General features: G+C 48.5%; 1 protein-coding gene across 24 annotated transcripts in view; it reads left to right on the top strand.

Annotated features, from left to right (window-relative positions):
• PPFIBP2 (PPFIA binding protein 2) overlaps positions 1 to 24,888 on the top strand; it is a 150,839-nt gene that overhangs the window by 70,479 nt on the left and 55,472 nt on the right. For 21 of the 24 annotated variants that reach the window (XM_044379463.3, XM_057316943.1, XM_048217484.2 and 18 more), the window contains 2 exons: positions 10,699 to 10,791; positions 14,680 to 14,793. In XM_044379463.3, the coding sequence (XP_044235398.2) occupies positions 10,699 to 10,791; positions 14,680 to 14,793 (207 nt within the window). Of the gene's footprint in view, positions 1 to 10,698; positions 10,792 to 13,135; positions 14,518 to 14,679; positions 14,794 to 20,004; positions 24,377 to 24,888 lie in introns of those variants that run through there. The other 3 variants (XM_057316946.1, XM_044379470.3, XM_057316951.1) reach the window with 3 other exon arrangements.

A 24,888-nucleotide genomic window follows, 5' to 3' on the forward strand; every position in this document is an offset into this window, starting at 1 on the left:
CCAGCAGGGTTTAACAAGGTGACATCATACCAGGGCCCTTTGCTAAATAGCTTGTGGATACGGCAGAACAGCACAGCCATTGGTAGCGGGCCGGCAGCCGTGCCTGGGGATCCCGGGCTCCTCCCTGCATTCTTCCCTCTTCCATCTCTGTGTCAGCCCTTTCACACCTTTCCATTTGTCCCCAACTGTATGCTCCCATCTCAGCTGATGTCACCACCCACTTCACTTTCAGGGAGCGGGGAGAGCCACCCGTAGAGGAAGCTCTCCTCTTCTCTCCCCTTCACTACAAAATGTAACTATGTTCACAGCCAACATTTTCAACGTCTGTTTCATGGGCCAAGGCTACCTCGGGATCCTGTCCTCCTGACCCAGCCTGGTTCCACTGCCTCTCGTTCCTCTGATCCTTTCTTCTCTCACCTCTGCCCCGCCTGCTGGTCCCTGTCCTTGGCAGAAAATGCTTCTCCATTCTTAGGGAAAAACAAATCAAGACTGTCTTTGACCCTGTACTTGCCTCTCCACACCGCTGGATAACTTGCCTGCCTTTCACCATCAGGAAGCTTGAAAGAGTGGTTTGAAGACTCACCGTCTCCCTGACAACTCCCAGGCCCACCGCGCACCGCCCAAGGTCCCTCATGACTTCTTCACATTCCTTCTATAACGTTCTTCCTGCCATCAGTTCCCAACCAACTTTTTCCATCCGTCTTCCCCAGAATTCATTCCCATTTGGGTCCCAAAGGACCCGTTCCTCACTTCGGCCCTCCAGCTCATCCCGTGTTTTCCACCTCTGGGTCTTTCTCTCCTGCCGACTTGACTGTTGGCTCCTCAGCAGGAGGAGGCACTGGGCATTTCATTCTGGTGTCTCCAGTCACAGCACCCTCTCCACTCCAGCCCCAGCACCTGATGCTGCCCCTCTGTCCCCGAAAATGTTTTTAATCACAAAGAGCCAGTGCGTCTGTTGGTATTGGCAAGATGAGGGAAGTGCGCACTCGAAGAACCTCCCGTGTGTCCCCTCCCCTTGGCTTTCCTGTCCTCCCTTCACAAGATACCATCACACTTGCGAATACGGATTCTCCTGCAGCCCAGTGCTGTAGGCCCCTGATGTATCCAGACACCTCGTCAGGAGAACTTGGCAAGGACCAAGCTTACCCAAGGCTATAATTTTGGAACAAGATCTTGGTAAATGAAATGCATTTCTCTCACTCCAGGTCCTCCTCAGGGTGAGCAGTTAGGAGCTTTCATGTGCAGCACACCAGCTCCCTGCCCGGGCAGCTTCTAGCGACAGTCTTCACGGGATCTTTTGTTTTCTGGGTTAGTCTGGGAAGCCAGAGCGTCCGAAGGGTAGTGATTGTCTTGGTTTTATGGATAGTCTTTCTGTATTGGGAAGACTTTCCAGAGATCCTGGTCTCCCATTCTCCTGGGGAGATTCCTTCGTAGCTTTCAAAGCTCATTCACTCTAAAGCCTCTCTTCTCCTTTGACGGTATAATCGATTCGCCCGTCTCCTGTGCCACTGCTGGCGGCTTATTCTATGACTGTATTTATCATGTCTCACTGTCCGACTACAGAGCCTTCTGAGGGTGGGGACTGAATCATTTGTTCAGCACGGAGTAGCGCCTAGTAGGTATTCAGGAATATCTGAGTTGTTGAATAGATGCATGAAGAACATGCAATTCCAGGAAATTTAGTCAACCAGACCGCTTGCCGCTTATGAACTTGGCGTTGCATTGCCCTGAAGGTGGTCATTTAGATCATTTGACAGTGACAACTCTACTAGCAACACTTATCCTCCAATTGAAACCAAAAGGTAGAGGGCATAAAGAGGTCAAGGTCAGGATAGATCTCTCTCACTGGACTCCTAGTAGTTAAGGATCTGATTGCACTCCACTCACGCTGCATTTGGAAGAAACTTCTTTAACTCTGTGCCAAGGATAGTAAACTGGCTTGACTTTTCTTTGCTTAGAAAAGGTGGAACGGGTCCTGGGAACAGTTGTTTTTATAAGAACTGCCAGAAAATCCTTTAATTCCCTAACCAAAAAATCTAGGGAGATTTTCTTATTTACAAGCAGTGCCTACGCTCATACTGCTTGGCTCCCTGATAGAGAACTTGAACTATGTAACAGGAATTGAGTACAGCCTCTAGGATCCACTTATTTTTACTTTTTTTTTTGTCCCCTTATTTTTAAGGTCTGCATTTTTCAAGTTTCTAAGCAGTTTGGTATGTGAGTGGTACTTCTGAGCTTGAAGACTAGCTTTAGCGACTCCGATGTCTCCCCTGTGCCTGCAGCCATGGCTCACTTGAAATTGGTTTTCTGGATTTGATAAAATCCCCTTGACCAGGCAGCCTGGAAATACTACACATTTTCTCTTGTTTTCTTATTAAGCTAAAAACACATGTCATCTACATTTCTAATGACTAAAGAAGGGGGAGCTGTCCCAAGACTTATCTGAGACCAAGGCTTATCCAGCACATTGTTCAAAGTCTCCATGTGTTTACAAGCAAGGGACCATCCTATAAAATGATCTGACTGGTTGGGACAGTATATGTCCCACAGTAGCTGTGGCCAGGATTCTGAGGGAACTGGAATTCACAGCTTCGTAGAAGCACTGAAGGAAATAGGGCTTTACACGCTGAAGACTGTAGATCTCTCTGTCAAAAGAGGGGGGGCAGATGTATTTCGGACCCCAGGGCAGCAGCTCTGAGAAGTAGCTATTGGCTCTGAAGAACTCCCTGATGGCTAGAGCTGTCACACTGGGGAGCCGACTGCCTTAGGATTTTCCCACACCCCCTGCTTGCATACCAGATGATACCCCCATGTGACCTCTTATCTCCCCAACTTGACTGTTCTAGAACCAGGCCTTTCCCCATGTTCAGAGAAGTGAGGTGCTGACGGGAGGTCCCCTAGCGTGTACCAGTCAGGGGATTGCTACAGAAGCGGCCCACCCCGCATCCCTGGGAGTGGACCAGAGCGCGTACGCGGAGGGCATGCTCTCCTGGCAGAGGCTGGCCGGGCTGTGAAAGAACCCTCCCGGGGATTCTGCATGGCTCCCGGCCCTGGCATTAAGCACTCCATCCAGAACTCCACAGAGACCTAACATGGCTGTCCCTTGGCCAAGCTACAGTGGAGAGGCCAGGCCAAGAGTGCGCAAGCATCATGGAATCTAACGAGCCATCAGAGTCAGAGGGTGATGGCTCTGAAGAAGGTGCCAGGGCTGATGCGGCTGGCACGCTCATGTCTAACTTAAGTGGGACCTGACTTCCAGATTGGAACAGAAATAAGACATTGAAGTTTTTATGATCGGTCATTAATTAGCTATTGAAGTTCTCATCATGCTCGTTTATTACGTGTGTAGCACGTACTCCGTAGAGCACGGAGTAAACTGCTCACAACGAGGAAGAAATTGTGGTCCTGTAGATCTGACTCAGAACATGGGCATCTTGGGGCGCCTGGGTGGCACAGCGGTTAAGCGTCTGCCTTCGGCTCAGGGCGTGATCCCGGCGTTACGGGATCGAGCCCCACGTCAGGCTCCTCTGCTATGAGCCTGCTTCTTCCTCTCCCACTCCCCCTGCTTGTGTTCCCTCTCTCGCTGGCTATCTCTATCCTGTCGAATAAATAAATAAAATCTTTAAAAAAAAAAAAAAAAAAAAAAAAGAACATGGGCATCTTGTCGGGGATGACGGAGAAATGAACACGTCCTCAGCTGTTTACTCCACGAGCATGATCCCAGAGCGCTTGGTTAGCGGTGGGGTCTGTGTTGTCACTTAGGCATTTTTTTTTCTTCCCAACCAAAGTATTTTGGTTATTGTTCCCTTGGGCTGTTTGTACAGATCTTTACAGATGCTCCATCGATGTCCTGATCAAAAACATTGCCTTTTTGTTCTCTTGCACAAAAAGAATGACTTAATTAAAACTGTCAGTATAAGGGAGGAACTGCTTCTAACTGTACTTTGGTCTTTTAGCTTAAACAATGCCGTTTAAATTATTTCCATATTTCCACGATCATTCAAGAACTGGAAATACTAGAGCAATCCCTCTATAAAGAACATTCTGTACTTGTATTCTTTTTGTGTTTAGTGACCTAACTGACCGTCTTCATTGATTGCTCTGCGAGGTAGAACTTTCTCCATTTAAAGGCTGGGAAGACCTGAAATGAGGGGAAGACCCGAAATGAGATCACGCATGGTTAGTGCAGCCCTGCCTCCTAGCCATTCTTAGCTTCCATTTTGCAGAGGTCCTGCCTGTGTAGGAGGGGGCTGTAGGAATTCTGTATGTGCACTTGGAAGCCCCACAGCAAAGTGTCCAGGGATCCCCTTCCTTGAATTCCAGGTGGGCAAAGGGTGGGTACAGGGGACCCACAGCACCTGGCCTCCCAGCTCCCAGACATCTGTTGAGCTGTGTAGGACGAGTCTTTCAACATAACTTCTTAAGTGGTGGTTAGGTGGTTTCATGTTCTTATCACCCTTCATTTATTCGTTTCCCATTCATCCTCTTAGCCCTACTTTACCTTCCTGTTTATTGTTGTGTTTTCACTTATTTTTATCTCCCCCCCCATCCATCCCCCACCATGCATGCGCAGTGGATACCCATGGGCTGTTGCATCTTGTAACATTCCCTTCCTTAACCTTCTTGCTCTACATGGGAAATCATGGAGACCAACAGATGATGGATAGGAAATCCTCCCTTTCACACATGAAGGAGACTGGGTGCCATTTTTATCCCAGTACATCCCACACAGACACACTCTGTGCCACAGAGTAGATCCCTGTTGGCCCTCAATGAGGATCCTGATTTTAACTATAGTTGGCTCAGAACTGACCATTCTTTCTTCAACTGCCAGTTCAAGAAGTCAACAGTAGGCAGAATTTCTTTGTAACTTAGTATTTTCCCCAAATAGCAGGAATTCTTTCTTGTTTCCAAAGGAGTAAATTAGGTCAGTTGATTTATCACCCTTTGAGACAAATGCATTGGCCAGGACTTTTGATTGCAAGCAACAGAAACTCGGTTTGAACCGGTGCAGGTTAAGAGGGAACCAAAGGGAAGGCAGAAATATATTGTTGCCTTTAGACCACACGAGCCAGAGATGAGAATACCACCAGTCTCTTGGCTTTTGTTTGTGTTTCCATGCATGTTGGCTTCTTAGCTGACTCCTGTGCAAATCTTCTTCATCCACATGAATGAGGATATGGCTACTGACAAACCTGAGAACCTTCCAGCACAACCACTACCATTTTCTATTCCCAAGTTTAAAATTTCTGAGGAAGGATGCGACCATTCACGCTTGCATCAGGTGGCTGGGAGGGGTGAGAGTATCTCTAAGAAGGTGGCAGCCCTCACTTGTGCAATATGCTTACAGTAAAGCTGATGATCCAGCCTATTCTGGTTGGACGGACAGGAGAATGTAGGGTGTAGAAGAATTCTCTGTATTGATCTTCATTTTCCCCCCTCTGATCGAGAAAGCAAGGGGAAAATTGACTAGTCTGGAGGTTTGTTTGTTTTGTTTTTACAACTAATGGTAGTTCTTTTTTAGGTCTTAAATGTCCCTGGATAATCTCATTCCTAATTAAAATGCCGTGCCCCGCCCCCCGCCAAGATATGGAAGGCCTACTTTATTTCTTGTGTCTGCTGGCATTCAGCTCTCAGTGTATGAGGAACTTATCAAGAGTAAACTCCTTATTCACTGACCTGTGGGAGAGGTGAAGGCAGGACTCAGTCTACATTAGGCTAGTCTCCTTGTTTGGCCCCAGACTTGTGTTTCTGTAGAGACTATCCATGCTGGAATCTTCCTGGCCAGTGCTCTCCTTCCTGGACACACACAGTTCTCTCTCCACCCCCTCCCTGCTCTCCTAATCACTAAGGCTGATTAACTCTCACAATCAGCTCTATGACCCCAACCACAGAACACCCTGCATGGCTGCTACATCATCCTAAAGCCTCTCTTCTCTGCTTAAGAATAGCTTAGAAAGTAGCCCCACCTTAGACCGTTGATTGTTGGAGCTGTGTGTTAGGCTTGCTCAGCCCTGGCAGCAGTAGCATTTGGGGTCTTCTAGAAATCCATTAACCTTGCAAGAGTCAAGGTGCTGTGTTTTTTCTGTTCTTGAGGACTTTCAGAAACATCACTGTCAAGGCCTCAGGAAGACCTTGATCTGACCATTATGGACTGTGTCTTCTATATGCCTTCGAGAATTCTGGGCTTTAGAGCATGGATTTCCCAGACTCTTGAGAGCAAACCTTTGAGAAAGGCAAAGGTGGTTTGGCTTCAGTAATCTAGGCTGAAGTTTCCCGGTTATTGACAACATACGTGCAAGAAGACCTCCACATCTCTTCCGTTCTGTGGTACGAGAGAGGAAGCATGTTCCACTGTGGCATTCTTTGGTCAAGATGCAAGAGGACATGGAAATGCCCATCTGTAGTTCCCATCCCGCCTCCATAGAATACACAGATTCCTTGGCCCCACACGATGTATCAGGTAACTGACCTTGGTTATAGTTTGAGGAGCAGATCTGACCATAGAACATTTGAATGAGAAGATCCATTTTCTTCTGTCACATCTGTAGAAATAACCATCAAAACAGAAGAGAACATCAAACAGATGTATATCCCAGCTAGCACGTCGGTGATCTGTTAGACGGGTCTAGCCTTGGAGATCACCTCGTTAGTTGAATATAAACAAGAGGTCATTTTTGCTCCTCACCGGGATGGGCATCCTTGAAGGAGTAGAAGAGGGTAGAACTCGTTTAAGTTCACCTGCCATGCTGGAGTGTGGGGGAGTAGAAATTCAGCTCGTAGCACCCGTCAGAATTCGACCTGTCTTCCCTTGGTGCGATTCCAGCATGGGTCTCTCAGTCTGACCTCACGCACGGAGAGCTGGGCAGCTACTCTATCATGGATTTACCTCCTAGAGAACGTGGGCAAGCATTTCAGAGACTCCCAGACCTGAGCCACTCGGGGATCCAGATGGACAATCTCCAAACTGATCTGAGCTTCTATTGCAGTTTCACTGTTAGAATGAGGGAAACCGGTATACCCTTGGACAAACAAGCTCTTTTTAAAGTAGGACAAAAACCGAGCTGGGTCTCAACTCTCCTTAAACATGTTTCTGAGTAACCGGAATGACATTTTCATAACCACCTGCCTTTTCTGCCCTAATGAAATTCCTCACCTTTGGCCGATGAGTATTGGCATTCAACAAGATAATTCTAAAATAATCCTCTTCTTGGCTCTGTGCTCAGTGGAGATGGTGTTTTATCCTGGTCTGTGCCTTTCTACGGGATTGCAGTTTTCAAGGTTATCGATCTTATCTAGTGCGAAGACCTGGCTCAGCGTGTCAGGAAAAGCATGGGAAGGCGATACTGCAGACTTGTGTTCAGGACACTGTCTCTGTTTCACTGCTGTTTAATACCTCTCGGAAGCTTGCTAGCGAACAGTGGTGATTTTGGCAGACTGAACGTGAGGGGAGTGTGCTGTTACTCTCGAACAGTGATTTGGGGCAAGGGAGGTGCCTTCCTGCCAGGAGCATACTGTCCTGATGGACCAGCGTGCCTGGCGGGAGAGGGTGTGTCCTTCAAGGCTGCTGTGGGAGGAAAGAAGTACCAGGAGCCATCATTGTAGGTACTCAAACAGTGCTTCTAGATTTTAAAATGTATTTTATTTATTCAAGAAAATACTTGAGCTTCTTACAAAAATGGTTATGGTTGAAATAAAAGCCCACCTTGACCGAACCTCCCACCCCCAGCTTTCCATAGCCCAGACACTTCCTCAGAAGAGAGCACTGTTAGGGTTGCTGTGTAGCCTTCCAGACACTGGGTCCATTTATTTTCATGCATGTGTCTTGTGCCCATGGAGCCCTATGGTATTGTTTTCTAACATCACTCTGTACAGTTCTTTGGATCTTGCTATTCTCACTATCCAATATGTCTTCTATTATTGTGATGGTTCCTAAGTGTCTGCCTGATGTGTTGGAAATGCCACAGATGGTCCGCAGCGTGGATGTACCGGGGTTTATTTAGCCACTCCCTTATTAATGGACACAGGTTCAGCGTTTTCAACCCTTACTTTAAGTGAAGTTTCATACAATTCCTATATATAAAACAAAATTTGTACTTGATCTCCTCAATTAAGCCATAACAGAAAACTTACTAATTTACTGCAGAGTCACTTAGGCAAAACATCCATTTATGCCTCGTTCATACACTTTGTGCCTCGGTTCCTTTATCTGCAAAATAGTACTTCTCTCAGAGGATTATGGGAAGCATTAAAAGAGTTAAGGCGTGTAAAGTGCTCTCAACAGCACCTGGCCGTGCTGAGCGGGAGTAAGTGCTTGGGCCACTTGGGATTGGTCTGCATTGAATTTCTTTTGCCTTTGGCCCATGGGATCCATTAACCTTTGACCTAGAGGGTAGCCCCAGAAAGCAGTGAGTTCTGCTGGGCTCTGTGTCCTGGGAGGACAGCATCACGGATGTTGGATGTTTACCCCACTGCCCTGAGTCTCTGTGAAAACTTTGAAGTTTCTCCGTTCTGTAGGAAGAGTCGTTTCTCCTAGGCAGTCAGTTTGAGTTCGTTCACCAGACTCATCAGTGCATCTTGTAATTCACTGTGTTTTGCTTTTCCCATTAGCTGCTAGAGTGGATCCAGATTTTTTTTCTTTTTAACCCACGGCTAGCATCTGTTCACAGACTCTATGGCACACATTTTATGTGTTAACTTATGACATCAGCTTGGTTTTGGGTCGGTTGGTAAAAATAGCCGCGTCTCTGGGTGATTGTATGGGTAGCCCTATAACGTGAGGAGCGTACTGCGCTCGGTTGGCCTGAGGCACGGTGGCACGCTGGCCTGCCGGAGCCTGTCCTCAACCTCCTGCGGAGAAGGGGCAGCTGGCCGTGCCGGGCGGCCCCTCACACGTGCTGACTGTGGTCCTGGGGCCAGACACGCACAGCTGCCCGTGGGGGCGGGGGTCCTTTCCTCACCAGCGTGTGAGTTATTCCACAGAGAAGCACTTGACCTGCTGGTAGCAATTACTTTCCTGTCTTTTGAGGTTCGGAGAAAACATGGGTTATAATTACATCCTTGCATACTCGCCAGAGTTTGACCATGTGAGGAGCAGAATTAACGTCACAACAGTCAACTGCCATCCACACAAAGAAGTCGTTTGTGATTGTGAAGGCCCTTTGTCTGTGGTGTGAAGGAGCTTCCCTAACAATGAACAAGATGCGGACTGGGAGCCAAGGGCAGTGGTGTGGCGGTGGGCACTGTGGCCTGGCCGGCCTAGAGCCTGTGCCTGGCACAGCTGCCCTGGAAACCGGCGCCCGGGCTGCCCCCCCCCCCCCCCCCGCACCTTCAACGGCAGGTGCTTTTCTCACAAGTGACACTCCAGGGCTTGAATGCGGTCCCTGCTTCTGTCCCAGGACTGGGCCTGGCTCTGTCCCCTGCCCTTACCTGGTGTGCCCTGGGGAAGGGGTAGGACAAAGGAAGGAAGGAGGTGCCCCTTCTTCATGGAGGGGGTGTTGGCAAGCCCATTCTGAAGGTCAGAACGTGGGAAACGGGCTCAGGAGAAGGGAGCCACTCCGGGCCTCTGTGCCTGGGTTCCTCTCTGACCCACTCCTTTGCACAGCCGTAACTTGCCTTCGGAATGGAGGATACTGCCGCATAACCCTCCCTCATTTAGCCCTCTGGACCAGCCCAGATTATGGTGAGTGTCACTTACCCATTTAGCAATAAGATCTGCTTTTTCGGGCTGCCAAACCCCTGAATGGCCTACTCAGGGCTTCTGGGTCTCGGCCTTCCATTAAGCATGGAGGAAGGGAGTGTTGATGGCATTGGGCCAATTCAGTGCCATTAGCAGCCACCTCTCTCCCTCCTCCCTGCCTCCAACCAGGTCAGACACACCCAAAAAGTGCCTGCAGCCTCCTGTCTCTTGCTCAGGGCATTTTATAAATTCTGCCTCCCATCTGCCAACTCACAGCTTCTCCCTCTCCTCTGTTTTCCGTTTTCTGGATACTCTGTTTCCTGTTAGCTGTTTGAGGTCCCTCTGACTGTCACTTGGGGTCTCCAATGGTCCACCTTTTCCTGCAGTGTTAGAGCTGAGAGAAGCAAGCACACGGGGATGCCAGCCTGGCTGCTGGAGCCCTAGTGGAGGGGAGGGATTGGCCAGTCCTGGAAGGGACGTGTGACTGGATGAAGGGCCTTGTGGCTGGTGTCCCCCAGCCTCCGGCTCCCTGCAGTGCTCTAGACGGGCCTCCGTGCTGGGAGGGGTGCCTTGGCTCTGCAGAACCCTCATGTGAGAGTTAGGAGAGACTGAGATCTGTGCGGGACTGGTTCCCACAGAGTTCCCTGGTGAGTGGTCCCAGCTCCCTGGCCCTCTCAAAGAGTAGACTCATTGCTGTTGGTGCCCCTGGCAGGCTGTGCCTCCACCTACAGCGGACCCGACGTGCCCAGTCAAGTCGAGCATCGCTGGGTCTGGAGTTCCATCGAGGCCCTCCCGGCCAAGGGTGAGGTCATCCAGGGGGTGGTTTGGCCAGCTTTCAGGGCACACCTATCAATGGTCCTCCTCGTAGTAGTTTCGAAATCCTGTGGTTTCCTGTTTAGGTGGGTGGTTTTGCACATGCAACCAGCGAAACTGTCCTCACAAATTGCGTACTTCATTTAGAAGTTGGTGAGATGTTTTTCCAGCCTTTTAAGTGTGTGCTTTGTTTTTCCCCCTTTCAGTCCCAGGTAAATCACCAAGGTGCTGCTAGTAATGAGACGTACCAGGAACGCTTGGCGCGTCTAGAAGGAGATAAGGAGTCCCTCATTTTACAGGTGGGTCTATTTTCGTGGGAAACAGCTTATCCTGTTAACTCCAACTCTGTACGTACCCTAAGTGGGAGGGAAGCACAAGAGGTTTTTTCTGTTGGATTTATTCTGTTCCAAAAGTGTATGTTTTTAAAAAGACTCTTCTTGAAACAAAGCAGAAAGTAACTGAAGGCACAGCTTAACTGGACTTGGCCTTGGGGCTGTGAATGCATTCACTTATTCATCTTGTACTGCTGAGTAGCCACTTCTTCCATACACTGGAAGCTCTGTGGCCAGGCTGATGAATGAGGCCCTGTCCTTTAGGAGCCCAGAGCCTTGTAAGGGAGATAAGATGTGTCTTCCTGTCTCTAATAGAACAGCCCTGAGTGGTATGGACGTAGGGTGGATGCTAACTGGATCCGGCCCTAATCATCTGGAGCTGGATCTAGACTGATCCCTTTAAGGCCAAATGCCCTGCAGCTGGTAACATGGGCTAATGAGTCTTCGATGACTCTCTTGCTTCTCAGAGAGGAACGCCAAAACTTTTTATGGAGAAAGATAGTCAAAGGAACATTTTCTGTTCTGAAAACTCACGTTCCTTGGCAAGACATAGCGTTGAGCCTTCTCATGTGAGGCTTGTCGCTGTGATGGGGTTCCGTGGCTATGTTAGCTCTCAGATGCGTAAATCGAGCATTTGTTCGCTGTTGGTATGTATCAGACACTGTGATTGTTGATTTGGAGAATAAGAAGATGACTATTCCAATCCTGGCTCATTAAAAAGCTTTTGAATGGTGGTAGACTGGACTGGTAGCGAAACAGAAGAGCGGGCAGGTAGGGTTCTGGAACCCTCCACAGACTGGGCTTTAGCTTAGAGCACTGGAGTGAAGAGGCTGCCATATGTTTGGTTTTTGTCCTTCTACTTTACCTTTTTACTTCGTTTTATGAATGTAAGAGTAATAAATGATTATTTTAGGAACTTTGGAAATCCAGTCAAAAGGAGTTTAACATTTGACCTTTCTTTCTAGACTTTTTCCCCCCCTGTCCTGACCCTATTTTAAAAAAAAATTAAGCTCAGACCAAGCATACAGTTATATAATTTTGCATCTTCGGGGATTTTTTTTCTCCATAATTTGTTCATTAAAAAAGATTCGAGTGCCCACAACTCGGCAGACACTGGTTTTAGGTGCTAGGGTTGTAATGGTGACGAAAATAAACTAACTCCCTGTTCTTACAGAGCGTGTGTGTGTGTGTGTGTGTGTGTGTGTGTGTACGTGTGTGTACAATAAACCAGTACGTAAAATGTTTCTGGCAGTGATAAATACTGTGGAGAAAAATGAGGCAAAGTAAGGACTGTGTCATCAGAGGAGACCTCCCTGAGATGAGAGGGGGAGTCCTGAAGGAAGCGAGGGAGGGCGCCCCTCAGATGCCTGGAGAAGCACATTCCAGGCAGAGGAGGTAGTCCAGCACATACCCCAAGCGAGGAGTGTGCCTGGTGTGGAGGAAGAAGCAAGCAAAGGTCTGTGTGGCTGGAGTTTGTGACTGTGAAGAAGTCTGGTAGGGAGCTGCCTTCAGACAGGTAGGAGGGCCGGATTATATAGCACATGATATCACATGTATCCTCAGGGATGTGTAATTTGAAAGTCTATCCCAATGACATGACTAGTCAGTGTCCAGTTTAAAATTTTGCAGCAAACAGGGTGATCTCGCAAACTTTTGAACCAGGAACCTTCATGGCTGAACGAACATTCCTGTTTTAAAGGAATTTAATTTAATAAAGAAGTCCTATGTGGTGATGTTCTCTTTGACAGTCACAGTTTTTTAAAAAAATTCTGAATCCTTGAATAATCCTTATTGCAGCAGTCCTAGGACAATTGGGAAGCTGCTTCTCGCAGAAGTCAGAAGTGGATCCTAGTGGTTTCTATTCCAGGAGCTTGTGAACAGACTTTGGGAGCCGCTCTTAGGTGATCACTCTGTTTTGTGGTGGCCCCACGGAGCTAGTTAGCCCCTCAACACGGGAGAGCCTCTTCCTTAACTTACAAGGCAGCTCAGCAGAGTGAATTAATTGAAGCACGTGGCCCAGAATGTTTTCCTAGGTCTCCTCGTAGAGGAGCAAGGCAAGTCACACATAACAAAATACTTGTTTACAGACTAAGTTAAAAACAAACCCCAAATCTTCCATGCTCACTGCAGCACCATATATACTAAAACCAAAATCTTTTCTATCTTCATGAGAATGTAATTTTTTAAGGTAAGGCTTTTCACCCCCTCTCTTTTTTTTTTTTTTTTTTACCACTTCTGTATTCCCTCCAATGCCTAAAATTATGCCTAGCATGTAGTAGGGACTAAAAAATATTTACTTTTATTAATTAAAGGTCACATTCTAGGATCTTTATACATTTGTCCCAATTTTCTGGGCCTCTCCATGGTCCTTCTAGTGAGTATTCAAGTTGGTAAGGACGTTTTAGCCCTGTGTATCCTGAGTGTTATGCACAGCCGGGCTGCAGGATAGGGAGTGCAGGAGACCTGGGATTATTCCTCCAGGTACCCCCAGCGCATGGCTCCAAGGGGTGGGCAGAGGATATGTGTTAATCCCCATAATCAGATTAACCCTCACACATCCTTCCCAAACAGAAACTCTGGAATCCAGGGAGCTTTGAAAGGCTACCCTCCCTGCCCCCCCATCCTACCCTTTTGAAGACGGGGTTGGTAGCTCTAAAAGCCAGGACTGCTGATAGTGTTGGGTCACGAGGACTGAAACCACCACCACAAAGGGTTAAGATGGGCCTAATTGACCGAATGCACCTGTTTTGGGGACTCTAAGTGGAATATTAGCACACTACATACCAACTCCAGGAATATGTTCCAATCATTCTTTAATCATGTGGGAATATAAAAATGGAAAGCTTAAAGTAGCGGTATTAATTGCGATTTTTTTTTCTTTTGTAAAGGGAGCTTTATGATTGGTAGTCTATTTAAACACTCAGCAGTGAATTCACACTAACTCCTTCACGTCCGGCCATCATTCCATTACAGACTGAGAAATCACTGGGATAATCTGTATGGCCTTGACTCCACCATTGGTTAAAAACCCGAAGTGTCTAAAGGATTTTGATTTCTCTGTTTGGGGAGGCCACTCATTCTTTCTTCATCTTCCTGCTCTGAGGCTCCTTTTTAATAAAAAGGAGGATCTGGGGGCACTTTGCTATGAGAGCAGCCTATGAAAATCTTCTCAGTATGTATTGAGGGCATAATTTAAATGACTTTCTCTAAATGGGTTTTTTATGAATTCCAACAGATCTCTCCATGATTTTTAGGTAGAGGACTTCCCCGCCTGCTGTATGGGCCGTGTGGCTGGTGTGTGTTATGACTTGGAGTCATGTTTTGGCCTGTGAGGCACAAACACCTTCCCCGAGCCAAGTTTTGTCAGTGCTAATACATGCCCTTTACATCCCACATTCCTTAATTGCTTCAGAAGCCTCGCCTGATAGGTGAGCAGTCCTCACACCCTGATGAGAGACGGAAGGTCATTGGTTAGTTTCCCAGGAGTTTGGCCTGCTCTTCCAGGCGAGGTGGCAGGAGCCCCGGCCAGCCAGCCCAGATATGCCTGGAGGTCCCGACTGCCCGAGCCAGCTCTGCGAGAGGACTGCGGAGCAGGAGGCCAGCCCAGAGGCAGCGCTCCTGACCGCGGGGTGTTTCTCTCTCCAGTGCGTCCAGGGCAGGGAAACGCCGCAGCGTCAGTTAGGCAGTGGCAAGGTAGGAAGGCAGCTGGAGTTTTCCTCATCCAGGACCCTCGCTCCCCCCACCCGCCGCCTGCCAAAAAGAAAAGCCATCTCTCTGGAAGGATCGGCAGCGTGGTTTCACAGGTCCCGGTGAGCCTTCTCTGCTCCTCCACCATTGCTTTATTTCTTGGAACAGGTGAGTGTCCTCACAGACCAAGTGGAAGCCCAAGGAGAGAAGATTCGGGACCTGGAAGTGTGTCTGGAAGGACACCAGGTGAAACTCAATGCCGCTGAAGAGATGCTTCAACAGGTAAGGGGGGGGGGCGCATGCGCACTCGCGAGGGCCCGCGGGTTCCAAAGCAGCTCGTGTATTAAAGTCACGTTCTGTGTCCAGGTCACGGCGCTCGCTGCTTACTTCCCCATCCTGCCTGGAGGTGGGCTGGGCTGCTCCGTGTGTGGTGTTTATACAGCAGGTGAAACCAGCCGAACTGAGTCGCAGGAGGAGAGGGCAGGAAGGACTGGCCTGAGAGGAATAACCTGTTGGGCAGGTTAGACAGATTCCCGGGTGGCACTTTCTCCCGGGTTCAGGTTCAAAGTCACCCTCCTCTTCTCCAGCCAGCAGCTCCAGGGCATCTGGGGTGTTAGAAAGTCAGTCGGCTTCTCTTGGTGCCTCTTTCCCATCTCACTCTTGCCCTCCCCACTCTGTGTAGTCTTCTTTGATAGAGTTTAATTCATAAAGACTATCTCAGTGTAATTTAATGGTTGTCGAAATGAAAAATTTAGCTGTCCTCCTACCATTCAAATGAATCTCTTCAGTGCCTTGTTTGGCTTCGGTCCTCGTTGGTATCAGGCGTGCATATAATTTACAGAGCTGCTCCCTCCGTGGATACAGTTAGTCCTCTGATCTTGTTACGCTTCCCATCAGAGGGACGTTTTCCCCATTTTTAAATCTTGCTGTATAGTTTTCTTACTCTCACTTAGAAGCTTTTTTTTTTAGGGTAAAGTGTGATAATCATTCTACTCTTGACAAGTTTTACCCTATTGTAAAGGATGGGGTGTTCAATTTTGATTCAGTCTTTTCAGAGTCTGTGGAGAAGCTGATAAGAAATTTTGTGAGGTCTGTCAAGATGATCAACCTAATGTCCTTGAGTCCTTCTTGCATTTTCAGTTATTTTGGGAAATAGACACATAAACGTCATCACGTTTTATGCTTTGTAACTTCTGCTGTAGTGCGTGGCACGGAGGAGGTGTTCACTAATATTTAAGGAATGACAGTCCCTGAACACAAATGGGTTCAGTCAGATAACTGCTTACGTCTTTCCCCCAAAGCTCTAACATTTTTTATTGTCATGATCAGCATTCAAATTGTTTCTTGGTAGAATGGTGATGAACACAAGCTTTGAGTCTGACCTTCGGTCTTAGGATAAATGTTTTGGTTCCCAAGTATTTCTTAGTTTTGAGTGCATTTGAAGAACTTTTTTTTTTTTTAAGTCAGTATTTCTATGCAGGTATCTTAAGAAAAAAAAAAAAAAACTAGTTCCAAAGCTCAGAAGCTGTTTGCTCTCTCGTTTGCTTTCTTTTCATCTCTGATTAATAAGTTACCACATTCTTGGCTCCATTTGATTTTTCTATTTAAATTGCCTGCATTTCTCTTGCTCATCCTACTCCCTGAAAATCTGAGTCTCAGTAGGAATTGAGTTTATTTTTTCAAGCAGAATCTTTCTTTTGAAGACCAGGAAAGAGAATAGCCTGATGGAAAGATCTTGAACGGCGGGAAAGCATTTTCACACAGAGTGATGGGAGAGCCCCCTAGACTGTATTTTCAAGGCTGAACAAGGTGTGGCTTTGAGGTGGGGATGAGGGAGGAAGGCCATGGAGTGTTACGAAACCCCAAAGACCAAGAAGATCTGAATGTGGAAGGGAAGCGTGTCAGGAAAATGTCAGAGGGTTGATGTTTCAGGAAGGCAGTGCCTGGTGGGTAACCCCGTAGTCAGGGGTCAAAGTTGGCTGCAGGGGTGCCTGAGCCACCTGACCGCCTGCCCTGGCTCCTCTTCCAGGCTCTGCCCCCTTGTCAGCTTCTCTGGGCCAGGGAGTCCGATGTTGGGCAGCTGGGCAAGCTGTCTTGTCCTTCTAGGCGTCAGCCCACAGACTGGGTTTTCGACTTTTGAAAAAGTCTTAAGCCCAGATACCTTTTATTTCTTGTGTATTTAAATCTGTTTTGTGTTACGGGTGAGGTCCCAGGCACAGAGTAGATGTCGCGGCTTGGTAGAATTTGGAGTGCAGTAGGCCTTAGGTGTCACGTCTCAGGTTTAGAGATCTTCCTGAACTTAACCAAGTTAATATATTTTTAAAGATTTTATTTATTTACTTGAGAGAGAGAGCACGCGCGCAGGTGCACACAATCAGGGGAGGGGCAGAGGGAGAAGGAGAAGTTGACTCCCCACTGAGCAAGGTGCCGGACGTGGGGCTCGATCCCAGGATACTGGGATCATGACCTGAGCTGAAATCAAGAGTTGGACACTTAACCATCTGAGCCACCCAGGCGCCCCTAAACCAAGTTATTGTTATGCTCATCACTTTCCCTGTGTTCTTTCCATCTTTCAAGGATAACATGAAGGGAGTGTGGAATACTCACTTTTGGCACATTCTAGGTTCTAGTCATAGGACCCATTTGGGTCTCAGCTCCCACTCGTGTGTCTGCTGTGCTTGGTGGTACCTGAGCTGGAGATGTTTGGGTTCCCCACTCCAAATCCCGGGTTGAACATTCTGGTCAGCACATGCTGACCCTTTCCTCAGATGTGCTTGATGCTGTTTGAAAAGGCACTTAACTCTTGCCCCACAGTGCTGAGGCGGTGCCGTGGAGAGCTCGGACTGCGTTCGCCTGTGTCCTGGGAACTGGGGGCAGGCACGGACTTGCTTGTCTGCGGGTGAGATCCTGGACTACAGGGCTCTTGGCTTCTGGTGATAGGAACAGGGAGGACTCCCAGCCCTGAGGCAGAGAAGGGAGGCAAACAATTGCCTCTTTTTGCCCGCCCTCAGAGACTGTTCCTGTCCTGAGCCAAGCCCAGCCTCTTGCTCCAAGGCCCGAGGGGCTCTGAACGAGGTCCTTTCTCACCAAACTGTCTATTGACACTGACGCCCTTGGGGACTCTGTACCTGGTAGCACTCCTCCCGGCTCGGAGTAGCCTTGTCTGCAGGAGGCAGCCGCTGCTTGCCTTGAGCGGACTGTCCACGTAGGCCCAGTGCTGTTAGATATTCTCATTTTTTCACAAGAGGCTGGAAATCCAGATTTAAAGATAAGTCTTTCTATTTTAAAAATACTGGCAACTAATTTAAATGGAAAAAAAGAAGACTGTGTAAACCACACCACGCTTACCTGCAGGTGAGGCCTGGCCCACAGACCTCTAACCTGCAGCCCCTGCTCTAGACGCTGCCCCCTCCCCTGGCGGCAGGAGCACTCGTAGGACTTACGGAAACCCGAAGGCAACCAGCATAGCCCCAGCTCTGCTTACTTACATAGGCTCCAGCAACACCACTGAGCCATGTCTCCCCACAGCTGTTCTGCCCGCCTCCTTCCAGGAGCCGAAGACGGGCGGGAGTTAGCGCCTCACCCAACTCATGAGCCTCACACCCCTCCACCTGCCCCTGCTGAATGCTGATCTCTCGATCCCCATCTGTTTTTTTCTATGCATTAATCCATCTGGTCTCCAGAATGAGGGAGCATGAAGACCTTGGGGTTAGACAGGCAAAGCAGGACCAAATAGCATCAGCGCACGCTGGTCCACACGAGCAGCACATAGACGATGGACCCATTTGAGGGCAAAAATCTTTGTCTGAAGCCCTCTGCAAGATTCAGGGCGGCAAGGGGGCAGCTGTGAGTATCTTTGGGGACTGCCTCTGGAAGCACCTACTCAGGTATGGTCTCGGACTCACTGAACAGGTGTGGATTTCCCAGGGAACCTTCTCCATTAGAAAGAGTCATTTTCCAGAAAATCTATAAATGGGTCTTCCTGAGGCCACAGCCTGGGTTCGTTTTCCCAGGTCTGGGTAGTCTGGGCCTCGGGGCTGACCTTCGCCTTCTGTTTCCTGAGCAGGTCAAGACATTGCCTAGCAGTGTCTCTGAGGGCTGTGCTCTGGGCTCTCCAGTATTAGCACCCCAGGAACTCAGACATGGAGCAGCGGCCTCCTTGTCATACCTAGCTCAGACTGGCAACAAACTCTGTGTCATAGGGCGGGTTCTCCGTGGCCTGTGGATGCACTGAGGTCCCTGGTGGCTTTTCTGAAGTGGCCTCTAGAGTCCATTGGAGTCCTTCCCACCACGCTCCTCGGCCTCTGACCTTTCTCCAGAGGATGATGACTTCAAGGAAGAAGCTGATGCTACTTAGTGGTTAATGGACTTTACACAGAGCTGGCAGTGAAATGGAGCACCGTCCAGAGACTAGCCGTTTACAGATGTAATCAGTGTCAAGAGCAGCAAAGATGAGCACTGTCAAAAAGAAGACAGGCTAGGGGAGCCACATGGGGGGGAAGAAAGGATGAAACCTCCTTGTGAGGACACACCCCTGCTTTGGGGTAACGTTAAAGGACACCAGCCTCGATTTCAGTCCTCCCACCTGACCTGGAGCCCTAGGTGTTAGGCAGCCTCCTTGTTTTGGCTGCCCTTTTAGGTGAGGTGTGGAGAGACAGATTTCAGGGATTTGCAGTCAGTTCCCATGACTTTCCGTAGACTCACCTCTTACCGTCGATGTGGGAGAATCGTCAAACCTGTGTTCTTATGTGTGGAGAAGGCGGACGACCGTGTGCGCTCTACATTGCCCACCTCTTAGAGCTGGAGGATGGTTATTTCCGTTTCGTTAAAACAGAACTATCTCACAGATCACCAGTTTGAAGACATTGAGCGTGGGGATTCGGGGCCCTCGAGTTGAGTGAAGGACAGTGGGTCCAGGCATGTGAACTCCACGTGTCGTCAGCACCTGGCTGGTAAATTTCCCAGAACGCCTCTAAGGAGAGATTTCTGTCTCACAAAGAATATTAAACAGAGCTCTGTACGCGGTCCTGTGGGAGCACAAGTCTGTCTCAGGAGGTAAGACACTTGAGTCACGAGTGAGCAAAACAGGGATTTGCTAGTTATCCCCTAACCCTCCCCCTGGGAGATTTCTGAGGCAGAAATAACTGCTTTTTTCAAGTTGATCTTTGATGTCGCATCTCCGTACCACCGCGTGAAGTGGGTGCTTTACCCTCTGTTCACAGGATGAGGGTTCTGAGGCTCAGAGAGATGGTTTCATTAGTGGGGACTGAGTCTGGACTCGAACCCAGGTTGACTACAGGCACCTCTCTGCGGTGTTACTCACGAAAGCAGCTTTCTGGCATGGCCTAGGCCTCTTACTTCAAAGGGCAAAGGGATGCATTTTTCTTTTCATGTCTTTGCATGGCCCCAATCTTTCCTTCTGGTTTCAGATTGCCAGTCTGGCTCCAGTCCTCTGTCATTGGTCAGTAACTCCCTGGGTCGTGTTCCACACTTAAAGATGGAAGTAATTGCTTCAAGATGTGGCCCCTTAAGGAGAGAACAAATGGAAAGGCCACTTCTTTTTATCAGCTCCAGTCTCAAACTGAGCTTTGGAAAAAGGAAATGACGGTTCTCTCGGAGATGTAAGTTTTTTTTCCATCTCCACGAAAGGAGATGGATTTGCCCTTCTGGAGGAGGTTACTGGTAGTGGTGAAGCGAGAGGGGTGAGTGATAATTTTGTTCATTGGGGGTTTTTTCTTAAAGTTTCATGACCTAGTTTTATGATGCTTCATAGTACAAAGTCACCTGCCTCACATACCGCCCCTCCTCTTCCTTTGTGCTCTCCATAGGCAACCTTAAAACAGTTGGGAGAGCAGAAGCTCATGCAGCTGGTGAAACCTGTCCCCCTTATCTCCAGCCCCTGCCTCCCCACACCTCACCTCTCCCTGCATTACTGTAGCTGCACGATTCCAAGAGGTTCCCAGCCGGATCCACCTGTGTGGATCTGAGTGGGGACCGAGCCTTGCCTTGGTGCCCCAGACAGAAAGGCTGGATCCAGAGAGGACCCCAGGCTTCAGCGTGAGAGCTAGGGAGCCAACAACCTTTCTCTTAAGGCACAGGCTGAGTAAAAGCAGCTAGCAAAGGAGACGGAGGAGAAAAAGAAAGATCAGGAAAACCGCAAGGATGAGGTGGAAAGTAGTATCTAGACTGATCAGTGGATGAAGGGTATGTGGTTGAAAGCTGAGAAGTACAGGTCGCATCTGAAAGTTAGGACACTGGTCCCTAGAACCAGAACTATTTCGGTGCCCCACCTGGTGAAGGCAGAAGCTGGGTTGCAGGCATGCAGACGTCTGGTGGAGAAGTGACGGGAAAGTGAGGAAGAAGAGGCAGCAAGGGTACATTATTCTTTTAGAGCTTGGCTGTGAAGGGGTGAGGGCGGGGATGAAGAAAGAGCACATTCATACCAGCACACAGAGCATGCGTTTGCCTTGCGAGAGCAGAAGAGAGTTGATGGCGGTTGCTTCAGGGGAAGGCAAGGTCAAGAGGGGAAGTTCTTTCGAATGTCAGAAATTTGATCATGTTTATAGCCTGAGGAATGGGAGCTGATGGTGAAAGAGATTAAATGCCTGTCAGAGTGGATGATTAATGGTCCTACCCTAGTGTGGCGCAGAGCGGGTGGGAACTTCCTCACAGGCAGGACAGAGGTGAGGGAGAGCCTAGGACCAGGTGAGTAGGCGTCCTTCGGAGGGAGAAACCGGACCAGAATTCGGAGATCCCAGCCAAACGCTACTGACTGACTGGGGAGGTAACTTGAAAGCCTGGACGTCAAGCTGTGTGGGGATGCAACGAAGTGTAGAGAACGAGAGAGAGTCAGCAACAGGAAGGTGGGTCAGATGGGGCAATTCCAGGGCAAGCTCTAGAATCGTTGCTCCCTGAACATACGCTTTTTATGTGCAACCTGGAAACTTACTGGGCTTCAGCGTGATTCTTAAAGGGGAAAGAACCCAACATGAGTTGTGGGCTTGCTTGCTCTAAGACACGGATGTAAGAGATTTGAATGAGAGATGATTCTGGGAAACTTTGAAATAGAAAAGATGTAAATTCAACGAATGATCAGATTATTTTTAAATATCTTTTCACTAAACAGGAGAGGTTATTTGAGGAGAAGAGGGAGAAATGGTGGGGCTTATGGCTGGAGAAGCATGGGAAAGGTTTGGAGCAATCTCTAAAAGGAACCGATGACCAGCGATGAATGCAAGGGTGCGGCGGTACTGGAAGATCAGCTGTAATTAGATGGCATACATTTGTATGGAAACCAGTTGGCTTCGTTAAGTGTCGTTTAGCAGCAGTTTCAGGCCATGGGGACTAGAAACATAGACAAAAGGCTCTGAGGTTTGGCATGGACTGGGCTCTGGCAAAGCAAATGCACTTCAGGTCTGGGGGCAGGGATGAGCTGGATGGGGAATTTTCTGGTGGGGATGTGATACAGCTGAAATGACCTCAAGGTATGAAATAGATAAGGAGGCAAATATTACTTAATGGTAGTTGATAAGCTAGTGGCCACAGAAGAAGAAATTAAAGATTATTTAAGTCGCTAATTGAGAAAGTTTAAAGGTCAGAGGACTGTGGCCAGAGGAGACCATTTCAGAGCTGAAGATTTTAGAAGCAGAGTGAACGCATTCTGGACAAAGGTGAGGGCCAAGTGGTGACCATCCCGCGGAGAAGTTGAGGCAAAGTGGAAGCAAAGCCCGTTGGCATTGTGGTCAAGAAAGGTGAAGCCAGAGTGGATATGGGCAGACTAACAAGGATGTCAGAGTTACTGAGGAAATGGAATGTGCCCAAACTACCTAGAGATAAAAGCCCTGAGGGTCTGGACAAAAGCTGACAAAAGCTCTTGGGTTCTGGATGTCTGGGAGAAGTTGCTACAACTGAATGGTGCTGCCTTAGAAGAGGAGGGCAGACGTAGGTGGTCAGTAAGGACAGTCGTGGTCTGGAAGCAGGGAGAAAGTTGTCCAGTAAGTTGGATTGTCGGGGCAGAGTGGACTCTGCTTGAGGTGACTGGGAACGGTCAGTCAAAGGACGTCAAAGTCAGGATCGGTTTAGGCTGGAAGGAGAAGGAACAGTTGAAAATGCAGGGTAGTTAAGCCCTCTTAGGACACACATGGTGGGGGGTATAGCACATAATAGTGCCTGGAGGCCATGCGGGCCTGGAGATGGGACGTGGAGCCGGACGGGGATGAGCGTGTGGAAGGCTGATTTTGAATTCAGGGAGTAGGACAGTACTTAGGACAAGGATGAGCGGTGACGTTAATGAAAGGTAGAGGCTTATGCTAATAGAGTAGCTGGACTATGATCGCTAATAACTGGAATGCCCGTGTGCTACGTCAGGGTGACCGTTTGGAACATGACATGACCACCTGGAGGGGCTGTTGGAGCTTTAGTACGACCACTTAGATTATTAGCCTCGTCAGCTGGAACGTGGGTGTGACCAAGTAAAACAGCTAGAGGGATTTTGACAAGAGTGGAAATAGAGTAGGTTCTTAAATTTTCAAGAGAGATACATTCTGAGGCTTTTTTGAACCAACGCAGTGTCCTGAATGTAGTGAGTAGACAAACTGCGTCTTAAGGTAGTCAAGCACTCAGGGGGCCGTGTTTTCAACGGTCGTATCCCTAGGCCTTGACATCTGGTAGATATTTAAGAACGTATTTGTTGAGTGAATGATTAAAGTCTCATGGAAGAGTATTTTCTCCGTTGTCAGTGCTCCAAAGCAGTTGTGTGCTGGACCTTGATTTGTAGAATTGCTCTACTTTTTCTTCGCATTGGTGGCTGGAAAGCTCCTGTGTGCAGTGCGGTCCACCTCTAGCAGTCCTCAGAACCTTCGGGTAGGCCTTTTATACCAACCGTGGCTCTGGCTTTAACTTCTTTTCCTACCTGCTTTCATTTTATGATTTCACATGTTAACTGAAATTGCCCATTTTTCATACTGCCTCAGATCGTTTTTGGAACAAAGCAGGTATGTGAAAGGATGGAGAGGGAAACACAGAATGAGGTGGTGGAGGTGGAGGGAAGCGGGGAGGAGGGGGAGGCGGGAGTGAGTAGCTAGTGTCAGGGAGGAGTGCATCTTAAGGTAGCCTCAGCGCCAGGCCCTGGTAGAAAGTGTGTGCTCAACAAAATCTTGCCAGTTTGCGGGGTGTGTGGGTGGCTCAGTGAAGTGTTTGCCTTCAGCTCAGGTCATGATCCTGGAGTTCCAGGATCAACCCCCACATGGGGGGGGGGGTCCCTGCTCTGCAGGGAGTCTCCTTCTCCCTGTGCCCCTCACCCCGCTCGCGCTCGCTCTCTCTCAAGTGGATAAATAAAATCTTAAAAAAAAAAAATCTTGACAATTTGACAATTTCCTTGACTCAGTGAATATTTGTTGATTGGCTTTTTTCAGCACGTATTTTGTTATTTTTCTTAAAATTCTTGGACTTCTTCCTTTGTTTGGGAAACAGTGTGATACGTTAGACAGAAATGAGTTTTGGAGTGCGACAGACTTTGGAAACTGACTCGGCTGTTGTTGAGTGGCATGTGTCTTTGGCCAAGACAGGCCAGTCTCTGGGCCTGGTTGCTCCTCTGTTAAATTAGGATAATATTTACTGTCAGATCACGAGGAAGGTTTTTGAGAGCATGTATGCAAAGTACCCGGCGGGGTCTGGCGCAGAGCAGGCTCTCACTGAATCTGTGTGTCTGCTCTCCTTCCCCCTCCAGCTTTACACACATTCACCTGGCAGACTCCTCAGGACCCAGTCACCTGCCGTTCCTCATTGAGCATTGCTGCCTCTGCCCTATACGCTGGCTTCGAGTCGAGCTGAAACAGGAAGAGCCGGCCTCTTCTTCCCCTGCTCAGTGAGCTCATTTCTGCTGAACGTCTAGATACTCGTCCCCTCACATTAACAGATGGAGAGCTTGTAGCTTGGCTTTGAGGGCCTTTCCCAGTTAAAATCTTGGTCCTGTGTGGTTTGGTTTATGGTCTGAGGACAGTTCAGAGTATGTGAAATCATAGCTGTTGATCACCATTCTGGTACTTGGGTTGGGCTGCCCAAGAGAATAGAGAATGTTCGTCCTGTGACGGGATAGTGTATCTTTTCTGGCTGCTCATTTGGCTGGAGTCTCCGAATCCCCATATTCCAGTCTCTTTGCTGGGAACTGCGTAGCCAGTGTCTACCATGTGCCCAGATTTAGGAGCTCATGGACCATTGCCTTTTGCCAGTGGGGAAGTGTTACCCCTGGACTTTGGGAATGCTCGTGGTTTTTGAGGACCTTTGTAATCCCTAGTAGTTCCCAGCAGCTATTTTGTCTCTCACCTTTGTTTTTTTGTCTTATTTATGCTTATTAAGTGTATGTGTTAATGGCAGGTT

The sequence above is a fragment of the Ursus arctos genome, unplaced genomic scaffold (genome assembly GCF_023065955.2).
Source record: "Ursus arctos isolate Adak ecotype North America unplaced genomic scaffold, UrsArc2.0 scaffold_22, whole genome shotgun sequence".
Lineage (NCBI taxonomy): Eukaryota > Metazoa > Chordata > Mammalia > Carnivora > Ursidae > Ursus > Ursus arctos.